Source organism: Odocoileus virginianus, chromosome 17 (assembly GCF_023699985.2).
Source record: "Odocoileus virginianus isolate 20LAN1187 ecotype Illinois chromosome 17, Ovbor_1.2, whole genome shotgun sequence".
Lineage (NCBI taxonomy): Eukaryota > Metazoa > Chordata > Mammalia > Artiodactyla > Cervidae > Odocoileus > Odocoileus virginianus.
The window spans coordinates 54,973,715-54,987,410 of record NC_069690.1 but is presented as its reverse complement, the minus strand read 5'-3'; the positions used below and the strand labels follow the sequence as shown (position 1 = coordinate 54,987,410).

At 44.6% G+C, this 13,696-nt stretch overlaps 1 protein-coding gene across 1 annotated transcript in view; it reads right to left on the bottom strand.

The window, feature by feature from the left end:
- VCF1 (VCP nuclear cofactor family member 1) overlaps positions 1-13,696 on the bottom strand; it is a 17,549-nt gene extending 3,853 nt beyond the window's left edge. The window contains exons 1-2 of the mRNA XM_070480064.1: positions 13,425-13,696; positions 8,654-8,753 (exon numbers count right to left, since the gene is read on the bottom strand). Coding sequence (XP_070336165.1) covers positions 8,654-8,753; positions 13,425-13,645 — 321 coding nt within the window. The 5' untranslated portion in view covers positions 13,646-13,696. The remainder of the gene's footprint in view (positions 1-8,653; positions 8,754-13,424) is intronic.

Genomic DNA, 13,696 nt, shown 5'->3' with positions numbered 1-13,696 from the left:
AGTATGGCCTTGTTTATACTAGCTAAAAATGGAAACAACCTAAATGTCTAAAACTAGAGACAACTGATGAAACCACAAAGTAACGTAAAAATGTAATACATGAATTGTAATCCATAACGATGGAACTATTAATGATGAAGCTGGTTAACAGTGATGATGGAGACTTACATATACTGAGGAAGAAAGAGATCTTTAACATCGTTTTTATAGGTTACAGAATAATGTACAGTAGGTCTGCTGGTTTTCAAAGTATTTATGTATACACATAAGTACACCAAAAATATTCTGGAAGGACATGCCAAAATATTTAGCATTTAGACCTACTTTAAAAAAATATTTCCTACAGCTTCTACAAAAAAATACTTCTTTTGAGGACAAAATGCAGCCATGCAGAGAACTAAAGATAAAGAGCGCTGCATCAAGAGAGCAAGGTCTTCAGTTTTTTCTAGCTCTCAGACTGAGACTTAAAAAATACAATGATAATGTCAGTAAGATTTTAGGAGGGCTGTTAGTCTCATTTAATGTAGCAGCTTAAGAACCTCTGAACTATTTCATGTTTCAGCTCAATCACTAGCAGACAGCAGGTTGATGATGTTTTTAGACTAAGAACCTACAGAGAACCTGGGAATCCAGGTGAATGCATTTTGTAAGTTATTTTAATACACATAAAACCTTCCAAACAACTGTCATTAAAGGTGAAAACAAAACATATCTCTTTCAGAGGTGCACTCGTTCCTACCTGCTGTCTTCTCAGACCCGTCTTGGCACTTGGGGGACGGGGGCTTCAGGGAATATGTAACCATCCACGGATGGGCCAGCAGCGAACCAGCATAATATCAAACAGTGCAACGCGATAAGGACACTAGTTCTGTGAGACTTTTTTCAACAATGCACAAGTATATTCAGTATGTACGCGTCACAAAACAAAGCATTTCTATGGGACCAATTCAAAAAGTCTGCAAAGTTACTCTAACAGATCTTAACTTTATGGGATAAAGGGAAGACAATTATTTCCTTTTACCCCTGAAGGTGTAAAACTGAATTTTAAGTCTCTAGCAAAGCCTTAAGATATATGCGGAAATCAATCGTTTTGTCTTATAAAACCCGAAAACCTGAGACAAGAAAAAAAACTGCATTTCTCCCACTTGATGGAGCTTTTCTGGATCAGACTGTGTGGAGGGCAGGGAAGGGAGAAGTATCAGAAAAAAAGGACTCAAAAGCCTGAGAGAAGGCAGAGGGACACGCACTGTTTCTGGCAGAAAGAAGAATACATCTAAATCGTGGAGCAGGGGACAGAGAAGCCAAAGCTTATTTTCTTAGTTCACGCGGCTCCAATGATACAGCAGAGGTAAAGAGCGCCTGGTGCTCAGCTAGGCTGCCCTGAATTTAACTTTCCCACAGTGAGAACTCAGTTTAAGAGAGAGCCCATTTATACCCAGTGGTAGGAACAAAATAACTCTGAAGACTCTTTCTGCTAATAACCTTTAGAAAGTCCCCCAGGCGGGACTGTTAATTAGTGAGTCTCTGCTTCATAGAGAGCCGGAATACATGTGTACATTTATTACCTAGAGTTGTATGCTTTCTCTTAATTAGAAAAGCAGAGCAACATCGTATTTTATTTTCCTTCAAGCCCCGGCTTCCCCTCACATCCATCTCCCAGTTCAGTGGTGCTTTTAATTTACATGAGCCTGAAAAGAAAAAAAAAAATCTTGCTGGTTGTATTACACACTCCATCCCTGGAGTGAGAATGAAGTTCACCCTAAGGCCACTGCAGAATGAGAATTACATGCAAGAGGTGATCCCAGCCAAGTACACCAGGGCTTCTAACTTAAAACTGTACTCCCAAAGTGCCCAGTGACTTGAGTGAGCTCCAGGTCTGCTAAGCTCTCAGTGGGTTAAGAGAGCTCTCAGTGGGCCCATCAGACTCCAAATGAGTTCAGTAGGCCAATTAAAACCACTTCCTAAATATGCTTGGGAAGAAAATACAGGGGTCACTCCTTACATGACAGAGTTGGGCCACATCATCTGTTTGAAGTTCCTGCCTAAAAACATGTATGTATCCTCATTACTCAACAAGGCAACAGTCAGGTTCAAGATGAAACTGCTTGGGTAGCTATCCGTACTTGGAGCTGATGCAACGCATCACAAATATTTCAAGAACTTGAACAGTGAGCCTTCCCTGGTGGTTCAGACGATAAAAGAATCTGCCTGCAATGTGGGAGACCCAGGTTCAATCCCTGTGCTGAAAAGATCCCCCAGAGAAGGAAATGGCAATGCGCTCCAGCATTCTTGCCTGGGAAATTCCACAGAGGAGCCTGGTGGGCCCCAGTCCAGAGGGTCAAAAAGAGTCGGACACAACTGAATGACTAACACTTCTAACACTTTTGAAAGGAGTGTTCCTCCATTTTGAATGGACCTTTTAAAAAGTTATCTGGTCGGTGCAAATGTAATTATGGTTTCGGACCATGAATTTTAAATCAGTATAACCAGGCTCAAACACATCTTTATTAATCAAAATAGGAACCATTTCAATCAACACATTTTTGCCAACAAGAAATCAGTTTGCTTATTCCTGTTGCATAAATATCCCTGCTTTGGGATTCGACTAGCTCCTGGAAAGCATTTTCTGCCTCTCGCTGGTTGTGGGAGAGTTTTCCCTGCAAAAAGTTGTCAAGACACGAAGAAGTGGCAGTTGGTTGGAGAGAGGTCAGGTGAATATGGCACGAGGCAAGACTTCCTAGTCCCATTCATTCAACTTGTGAAGCACTGGCTGCATGACATGTGGTCAGGTATTGTGGAGAAGAATTGGGCCTTTTCTGTTGACCAATGCCAGCTGCATGCGTTGCAGTTTTTGGTGCATCTCATCGATTCGCTGAGTATACTTCTCAGACATAATGTTTTCGCTGGATTCAGAAAGCTGTAGTGGATCAGATCAGCACAGACCACCCAACAGTAACCACCACTTTTTCTGATGCAAGATTGGCTTTGCAAAGCGTTTTGGAGCTTCTTCTCGGTCTAACCACTAAGCTGGTCATTGCCGGTTGTTGTATAAAATCCACCTTTCATCACAAGTCACAATCAGATTGAGAAATGGTTCACTGTTGATGCACAGGTTTAGAGATGATGACATTTCAAAACTACGATTTTTTTCATTTTCAATCAGCTCATGAGACACCCACTATCGAGCCTTTTCACCTTTCCAATTTGCTTCAAATGCCAAATGACCATAGAATGGTCAATGTTGAGTTCTCTGGCGACTTCCTGTGTAGCCGTAAGAGGATCAGCTCTCACAGTGGTCTCAGCTACCCACTGTCGATTTCCCACGGCCGGCCACTGCACTCCTCATCTTCAGGCTCTCGTGTCCTTCCAAAACTCCTTGAACCACCACCGTGCTGTATGTTCATTACAGTTCCTGGGCCAAATGCACTGCTGATGTTGAGAGTTGTCTCCACTGCTTTACGAACCATTTTGAACTCAAATAAGGAAATTGCTAGAATTTGCTTTTTGTCTAACATCATTTCTATGGTCTAAATAAATACAAACAGCAAGTAGTAAGTTACATAAAAACAGAAAAGCGAGAAATGCACATTAGAATGATGTATAACATAACCACATTTATTTAGAATGTATTCCAATGTGTATGTGTGCTAAGTCACATCAGTTGTATCCAACTCTTTTTGACCCTACTGACTGTAGCCTGCCAGGCTCCTCTGTTGATGGGATTCTCCAGGCAAGAGTACTGGAGTGGGCTGCCATGCCCTCCTCCAGGGAATCGTCCTCCAGACCCAGAGATAGAACCTGGAGTCTCTTACGTCTTCTGCACTGGCAAGTGGGTTCTTTACCACTTGCACCACCTAGGAAGCCCTGTATTTCAATATTAAATGGTAAATTTCAACAATGCAAAAACTGTGATTACTTTTGCCCCAACCTAATAATTTCAGAGTTAATTTGCGACAGGGGTTTTTTTTTTTTAATAGTTTCTTCAGTCAGTTCAGTCGCTCAGTCGTGTCCGACTCTTTGTGACCCCGTGAATCGCAGCACGCCAGGCCCGCCTGTCCATCACCAACTCCTGGAGTTTACTCAAACTCATGTCCATTGAGTCGGTGATGCCATGCAGCCATCTCATCCTCTGTCGTTCCCTTCTCCTTCTGCCCCCAATCCCTTCCAGCATCAGGGTCTTTTCCAATGAGTCAGCTCTTCGCATGAGGTGGCCAAAGTATTGGAGTTTCAGCTTCAGCATCAGCTTATTAAATTAATTTAAGTTTATTTCTGGCTGTACTGGGTCTTGGCTGCGGCAACAGGTCTGCTCTACAGTTGCGGTGCGAGGGCATCTCATCACGGTGGCTTCTCTTCTTGCAGAGCACAGGCTCTAGGGCACGTGGGCTTCAGCAGCTGCAGCTCCTGGGCTCCAGAGCACAGGCTCAAGAGCTGGGGGTGCATGAGCTCAGTTGCTCCGTGGCATGTGGGATCCTCCCAGGTCAGGGACCGAACCTGCGTCGCCCGCAATGGCAGGTGGATTCTTTACCACTGAGCCACCAAGGAAGTCCCCTGCTACAGGGTTTTAAGTACACAACCTTAACTTCTCACCCTGGAGTCTGCCAAAACAGTTTTGTCCAGTACCCTAGACAGATTAATGATAAGAATGAGCAAAAACAAAGTCTTAAAATACCTTCCTACAAAGCTATGCTAAATATTCCCAGGGTCATATAAATTCACACTGTTCCAAAAAAAAATTTATCTAACATTCTGCTAATTCTTATCAGTTAAGACAAAAGGACTTATGGGATCCTAATTGTAGCCATGCACAGACCCCCCTGGTTCAGCTATTTTTGTCATGCCTCTACACTCCTAATAAAATACCCTTGGGGTTTCAGGGTTATGACATCAAAGATTTTCGGTTCTAGTAAACACAAGAACAAGACAAAGGCTGTTCCAATTAAGCCACCTCTGTTTTATTTCCACATCTTTTCATTCTCTACCTGCTATGATTTTACAGTGATCCAAAAGATCTTTAAAAGCTCAATCTTGGTGAGTTAAAAGTATCCAAAAAAAGGGGGGGGGGTGGATTCTCTGCTGGTCCAGTGGCTAAGAGTCTGTGCTCCCAATGCAGAGGGCCCTGGTTCGACCCCTGACCAGAGAACTAGATCCCACATACCACAACTAAGACTCTGAATGCCACAGCTAAATCCTGGCACAGTGAAATAAAGTTTTTTTAAAGTTGGAGTCTTTGTATTTAAAAACAGTACAGCTTTCATTCACTCAGATAGCAGTACTACTTGTAAGGCATTAACACACACCAGAGGCCAGACTCAGTAGAAGTGTCCAGTGTAATTTGTAAAAAAAGATGTTCAAGTTGAAAATAAAGAGCCATCATTCCTATAACCAAAGCTACAATTTAAACCAAAACAGCCAGCCTATGAAAAGGTCAGCCTATGAAAAGGTCAGCCTAAATCAGTTAAATTCAGCTAGTTTTTACCCATCCAGTTGCTGTGTGAGGTCAGGGAATGGGGCTACCTTTGTAAAGGACTCAACGGGAAGATGCAAAGTGACCAATCACTTCACTTAGTCACCAGATGAAATAGAAACTGTCTTAGACCTTAACTACCAGGAATCATCTAGAATGGCTTTCAAAAAACTTTTTTATTCCTATACCTGTAAATTATATCTCAATTTTCAAAATACTACCCTAAAGTTCCCAAGTCATTAAATCTAAGCCACTGGAGTAAATATTCAACGTCTTTAAGGCAAAGACCATCAGAGTCGAAAAGAACACCAAACCCCAATTTCTTTACTAAACTTGCTTTTGAGTTAATACAGTTTCAGAGCATTAAGTGGGAAAAATACTCTTCTCTGTTCCCATGATTCAAGAGAAGTCCAGGACCTAGCAGCCCTGGATATATTTAGCAAAGTCCTTCAGACCTTCTGATTTGTCTTCTGGGAGACGGTACACACTGTGGGTAGCTCATATTCTGGGGCTCACTGACCTGCCTTGTACTAGCTTTATATCTCTGGGCAAGTGACTTTATTTTTCTGTGCCCCAATTTTTCCATCTAAAAAGTAGAGATCATAACACCCACCAAAGTGACAGGAAGAAAATGTACAAGCAGATTCAAAATTTCACTTTACATAACTAATCTGGCAAGTCAGTTCACATTCTTCAGCTTCCTAGAATCGAGGGAAAAAGAGGCCCATACCATCTCCATTTTACAGATAAGCATGACTTAACTTGTGGCACAGTTCAAAGTAATTCCAACACCTCATGTCTTATTTCACAGTACCTGCCAATATTATTACATTTAGGAGAAAACAGTGAGTTTTGGAAATTAACCAAATGAAAGTTGTTCATGTTACAAGAAAAAAATTCTAAACTTAAGTATTTCAAGAAGACACAGGAAATGGTTTCTCTTAAGTGTTTCAAAGAAATATACCTTGTTGGCCCTAGCTTAGAATTAAAAGATACCATTTTCAATAAGACTTTATTATTGGAGAAGGAAATGGCAACCCACTCCAGTACTCTTGCCCGGAAAATCCCATGGACGGAGGAGCCTGACAGGCTACAGTCCATGGGGTCGCGAAGAGTCGGACACGACTGAGCAACTTCACTTTCACTTTTCACTTTCATGCATTGGAGAAGGAAATGGCAACCCACTCCAGTCTTCTTGCCTGGAGAATCCCAGGGACGGCAGAGCCTGGTGGGCTGCCGTCAATGGGGTCGCACAGAGTCGGACACAACTGAAGCGACCTAGCAGCAGCAGCGGCAGACTTTATTATGCAAATTAGTAAAATTAAGAATCCACTAGTAATGACTTCTTATATTCCCCTTTGTACACAATTGCCAACGAGCACCCCACTGTCCCTAACCTGGCTCTTTTTACGCTTAAACATGATGACCTACTCCAGCGGTAGATTTAATTCCTCAGGACTGAACTCTCTGTTTTAAAGACCCCCTGCCATCTGCCGCTCCAGCACCCCGGGGGTCTGCTCGGCCGGCCACGTTACTCGCCAGCTCCGGACGCCGGTAAACGTGAGGAACCCAAGGGCCTACCAACAAGTCCAGGTTCCCATGACGGGTGAAAAGTACCTGTACTGACTGCTAATTATTAGCGAGGTAATCCAGTCCACCCTTCCGACTAATAACTACAGAGTGGTTTCATCACTCAATTTCTTTGGACAAGTAAGAACAGCACACATGAACCCACAGGTGGAACAACAGCACAGCAGCTTCTGTGAGGCCAAGGCCTGGGCGTCAGAAGGGGTGAAGGCCATTCTCCACCAACAGCAGTCAGACCACCACCAAACCTGATGCTAGGAGTGTTATTCAAAACAAGAGGTCAGAAATGCTTGATTTGTTTTTAAAAATGACCATTTACACTCCTGCTCTCAGGCATTAAAACTGTAGACCCAGGGGGAAAAGATCAATACAATAAATAAATAAAAAGATCTACTGTACCTTTGAACTAATGCAAACATCATACAGCAGGACTGACATACAGGCAAAAGTAAAGAAATATTTACACTGATACCATCAAAGTAATCATCATATACTCTTTTAATGAATAGTCTTAACTCAAAAGAATCATGGAAACTCAATTCTTATCCTTAGATGTTCATGGCAGCCTTTAATCTTTGGTTTTCTTCCATCTGTGAAATTCCCTAGTTACCACGTTAACCAACAGCTCAACACTTTTCTGCTACTCTAAAGGGGAAAAAAAATGATACGAGGATTTAAAAGGGGGGATAAGAGCTACAGAAAGTTCAGTCTCCACATAGAAGGATCAAGTTTGCTCTGGGGTGCAGCAGACGCTCTTGAATGAGGACTACCTACCTGACAGTTACTGATTTTTTCCCTCCTTGAGGGATTTACTTTGGATTTCTGCTAAAGACCAGACATAGATCAAATCCTACTATCAAGAACTAAAGTACAAATTATTCTGGTTCTGTGAGAATTGGGAGACATGAAATTCTGCTTTAAGTGATGAGGCCGGGGCTTAGGGACCTTTGCAGTGAGGAGTTTCTTTCTTAGGCCGACAACTGTTGAGGGTCAAAGCTTCAGGTGCATCATTTGTTAATAACAGCGGCATCCAGTCAGCTTCCCTGCCTCACTGCAGACCAGGCGTTTGAGTGCATAGGAAGGACACTGAGGCACCCAGGAAACCTCAGTTCAGAGGCTCGTCCCCCGTCCAGTGGTTGGGGTTTTGCCTTCTAATGCAGGGAGTGCGGATTCCATCCTTGGTTGGGAGCTGAGATCCTACATGCCTCAAGGCCAAAAAACCAAATCACAAAACACAAACAATATGGCAATAGATTCAACAAAGACTTTTAAAATAGTCCATATATATAAAAAAAAAAGAAAAGAAGTTGGCTTCTGAAATACCAAGAAGGGTTCAAAGATGGGCTTTCAGAGGTCCATAAAACCTGTAACATACAAATTCTGAGCATATGTATACATTACTACATACAAACACAGGCTGTTTTGCTGTGGAGAAAGTGGGTAGCATCCTCAAAACAGCCATGACTCAGAAGAAAGGGGAAAAAGAAAGGGGAACACTGAAATCGAGTCAGATCACTTTTCCCTTAAATAGGGAATAATTTTCATTACCCAAAAACGACTCAAGCCATGAAAACGGCAGGTGCTCTCCACCACTCGTCCTACCTCCGTGTCCCAAGAATCGCGGAAGACAGGGTTTCTACTGCTCCTTTTGGTCTGTGGCGGGAGATGGTGGTCTTCTTCACTGCCATTCCTTCTCCTTTTCCTGGAATTATATCACAAAGAGAAAAAGAAAAAATTGGTCTTCTGCACACTTCAAACTGTAATTTAAACATATTAATTTGCCCTCTTGCTTGAAGAGATAGTCATATGATAACCGCAACAGGCAAAAAAGTTAGAAGAGCAAAAATGTAAAATAACAGGAGGAAGGTCGAGCTTAAAGTAGCACAACTAACTTCTAAAAAGAAGCCTGATGATTTGAAATGCTTGCTGGGAATAAACAAGAGCAGGAAGACATTGATGACTAAGCTCTCCAACTCTACCTAATTAAGGTGATCTTGTCCTCCATTTCCTGAAATTACCATTCCAAGTTATCCTAATTTTACTCCCATCCATGGGACAACATCTAAGATGGGAGTGGCTGCCTTTGCCTGTTTACGCTTAAAATCCTTATGAAAACTGTACTACACAGGAAGAGCATTAGAGGTTGGAAGTAGCCACTATTCTTTCATTTTCTTTCATCTCTGATTTCCCCCCAATTATCACATTAACACAAAAGCTCTCTGCCCTCTAATGCATCAAATTACTTTTCTGGACAATCACTGCAAAGGCGGCTCTCGGACACATTAACTTGATGACTGGCTGCACCACCTGGTATTGTAAGAGAAGTTACTTCACCAGCTTGTTACCGTTACACTGCAGCACCAGTTGCTTAAATCGTCCAGGTTTAAAGAAAAATCACACCTGTTTCTCAGTCAAGCATTCTGGGGTGTATGATGGAGACAGAGTTTGTCTATTTTCTACGCAAGAACTGAGTGCTGTTAGGACTTCTAAAACTCCAGTCAGAAAACAGAAATAAATTAAAAGAGGTGCACTTTTAAGTCAAACTGCACGGAACTGTGCTGCCCTGGCGGCTCAGCAGTGAAGAACCTGCCTGCGATGCAGGAGACTTGGGTTCAATCCCTGGGGCGGGAAGACCCCCGGAGAAGGAAATGGCAACCCGCTCCAGTACACTTGCCATGGACAGAAAAGCTACAGAAAATTCTACTGGACAGAGCTGGAGAGAGGCTGATTTACACAAAGCAGCATAAGCTGTTATAATGAAAACTCTTCAGGGTTCAAGTTGCTCTATCTAGAGGGTAAAAGAGCTTTCTGGAAAATACTGAATTTGAACACACAGTATCTTCAATACAGTTACACATTCTATGTGAGTAGAGGGGCTTTAATCAGGTCTAGACGTTGGCAAAAATTTATCACCCTGAGCTCAATTCTCTCTTACTTGTGAACGCATCTAATATTATTAATCAATGAGTATGGACCCAGTTTAGGCTTGGATGATCAATATGGGGTGTGTGATTCTAAGGAAGCACTAGCCAACCGGCAGGGGGCTACACCAGTCTAAGCCTCAGTTCAGTTCAGTTGTGTCCGAGTCCTTGTGACCCCATGGACTGCAGCATCCTAAGACTCAGTTGTTTACAAAATAAGACCTGCTCCTTACCTTTCTCTCAGGGCATTACATCTTACCTTGAAGTACTAGAGGCTAAAAACTACATAAATATCAGGCTTTAATAATCATTAAATGGATGTGCTAGTTGAACCAAGAAATCGCTACACTCATCCTGACATGACAACAGTCGCAGAACACTGGTGGAAGGCCAGCCGCCGCCCAGAGAGAAACTCCTCCAATGACGGTGACGGCCCCCCAACTCCTCTTTTATCGGCGTTCCAACAGATGATTGTGCCGGGGCTGCTGAGTCACTGCTAGCAAACTCACGGGCCTGACTGCAACTTTCCAATTTCCTCATTTATAATGGGAGATAAGGTTATTATCTTTCTAGTGACAAGAGGATGAAGGTCAAGAGGATGGGCTGGTTTTGAAGATTTCAATTAAACTCTGAGAAAGTCACATGAAATATCCCTGCCTCATAATCAGCTCATGTCTCCAGCTACCAGAAGGATCTCTCTGGCCTTTTGGGAGTTCTCTCTGTTGGGTGGTTCTCGATTAAGAATGAGCCCTACCTGTTCTTCATTCTCCTTTTTCTAAGCTCTTTGCAGAATTCATCCTTGAAGCATTTCTTTCAACAACATCATGAATATTTTGCAAAACCACAGCTTCACGCTCAACACAGTCAGTCAAATTGTAACATTTAACATTAATGCCATAGGCCAAGTTATAATTTGAGCAGCACCCTATAACTAATTACATTCTCCCTAGCCATTTAGTTACAGATTATTGTTTAGCATGTTACTTCTCAGGATGGCAGAATACATCACTTTTCATCACTTCACTTCTCTCCAACCCTCCTGTCCCCTCCTAGAGACTGAGCACAGAAGAAATCCTAGAATACACAGACTAGTGGTTTTCAAACTTTATTTAAAAAATGACAGAACTATTTCACCCTACCAAAAAAAAAAGTCCTTCAATTTATAAGAGATAATGGATGTTTTAATTGCAGTAGGGGCCTCCCTCCCACACAGGGCTTCCCCAGTGCTTTGCTGGTAAAGAACACGCCTACCAATGCAGAAGATGCAAGAGGGCAGGCTTGATCCCTGGGTCGAGAAAATCCCCTGGAGAAGGAAACGGCAACCTACTCCGACATTCTTGCCTGGACATCCTTCCATAGACAGAGGAGCCTGGTGGGCTACAGTCCATGGGGTTGAAAAGAGTTGGACACAACTGAGCAAGCACAGGCGCACATACCCACATCCACCCCTCCTGTCTGAAAATCCACCATCATAGACCAACCGTTCCTCTTAAAATTGTGGGAACAGAGCCATAGATCTGAACCGACTTGAAGATGCTAAGACAGCTGGATCTGATCCACTGTACTACAAAACACATGGGAGCAGAGAAAGCACTGCCAACTCACGTGACTTCTTTCACAGTAAAGAAGCTACCATGTGAGATTGTGTGAACAAGATAAAAGGAATCTGCTAGGAGTGTAAGCGCATCCCGAGTATTTGTGTACAGCACTGAATAAAAGGAATGTTTTTCAGAGAAATATTTAGACTTTTTCAGATATGTGAGACATCCATCCCGAGGGACGGCTGGAAGTACAAACTGGGTGTGGGAAGGAAGAAACTGGCAGTTATATCAGGTTTACTACACGTGAGGATCTCGTGACTAATCTCAGTAGCAAGTTGGTACACTGGGCCCCTAACTTCAAATTCAGCCCACTCTTATTTCATATACAAGTAGAGATTTTATGGCCCTCTCACATGACCCAAATCAACATGCAGAAGTTTGGAGAACTCCTGATTTTCACTATTGTCCTAAAGAACTTCCAAGATGCTTTCCAGAATCTCAACCCCATGAATTAATATGCTCCAGGGCCAGGTCCCCGTGGAAAGACTGTCAATTACATTCGAAATAACTGAAAACATAGAGGGACGAAAAAATCCCTACAGCATAATTTACCAAGGCAATCCCCGTCTTATTCACTTCAGCTTCACTGAGACTATTTTGGAAAAAAGAAAAAAATGAAGAGAACAGTGAAGCTAGAAGCTCAGTTCAGTCGCTCAATCCTGTCCGACTCTTTGTGACCCCAAGGACTGCAGCACGGCCAGGCCTTCCTGTCCATCACCAACTCCCGGAGTTTACTCAAACTCATGTCCATCAAGTCGGTGATGTCATCCAGCCATCTCATCCTCTGTCGTCCCCTGCTCCTCCCTCCTTCAATCTTTCCATAAGGGTCTTTTCAAATGAGTCGGTTCTTTGCATCAGATGGCCAAAATATTGGCCTATAAAGACCCAGGTAAACCAACTGAGCTTTCTAAATCTGCTTCCCGATCATAAGAATGAAAGACGGGAGGGACTTAGTGATCTATAGCTTTCAGTTCAAACTCCACGATGAGGGATTTTTCTAATTCCGAGTGATAGTCCAACTTCTCCATTCTGGGGTGCAATCCCAACTTTTTCCTCCCTAACCTGTTCACAGAGGTGAGAAATGAGAAAAAAGAGAAGAAAAATCGCGGCTTGGTCCGGACTCTCCAGAGTCCTTATCAAGAAATCCTCAGCACCCTCTAGGTTAAGCCCCGGGTCCTGGCTCGGAGGAAAAGTGCGTCGCAATACAGCCCTACCTCCCGCCTTCGGAGTCAAACGGCTCGGCACCCGAACTGTTTCGAATTCTGCCTGCTGTTCACACTACGGCCGAGGAGGGAAGCCACAGGTCACCACTTCGGCCCTCGCCCATTCTGCGTCCACGACGGCCCAGCAGGGCACAAGGGCTTCGATCTGACCTAACCCTTCCTTCCTGCGGAGTTAAACCCAGTCCTTCCCGATCTTCGGGAGACCGGCTCCCCGCCCCGCCGTCCCCTCACAGGCTCCCAGAGAGGCTCCTCTCGAACATCGGCCATTCCTCCCAACCCCCCACCTTCCTAAATTTAGGACAGGGAAGCTTTGGGGCCCCCTTCTTTCCGCCGGGACCAACCGGACTTCATTCCAAACAGGGAAAGATCGGGGGGCGGGGGGAGAAAAATTGGGGTCGAGGGGCGACCCGGACCCTGAGGAGTCACCGCTTCGGCGCCCCTGGGGACCAGGTTCCCAGTCAGCCGAGCATCCCTCCCCTCTCCCCGCCCGGACGGCAAGGCACCCACACGGAGACCCGCAAGGCCCAGTCTCGGTGGGACACCGCGTCGTACCTCCCTCGGCTCCGTGTACCCCAGGACACAACACCCGGCGAGGGGCTGAGGGGAAGAGGGTGCCCTGCAGACTCACCTGGGGCGGAGGCGCTCGCTCATGGCAGCCGATGGAGACGAGCGACGCGGCGCCGCTCCGCGAGGAGAGGGAACGGAGGGCGTCGTGTTCCGGCGGCCGCCACGCCCACCCCCTCGGGCCTTGGCTTTGGCCGCGACTCTGGCGGAGGCGGCCGGCACTGAGTACCCCTCGGGGGCACCCGTCCCTCCGCTACTTCCGGCGTCTGCTCCGCGCCCCCCCATGTCGCCGCGCCGTGGTACCGCCCTCCCGCGAGTGCGCAGTGGCGCGAGCCC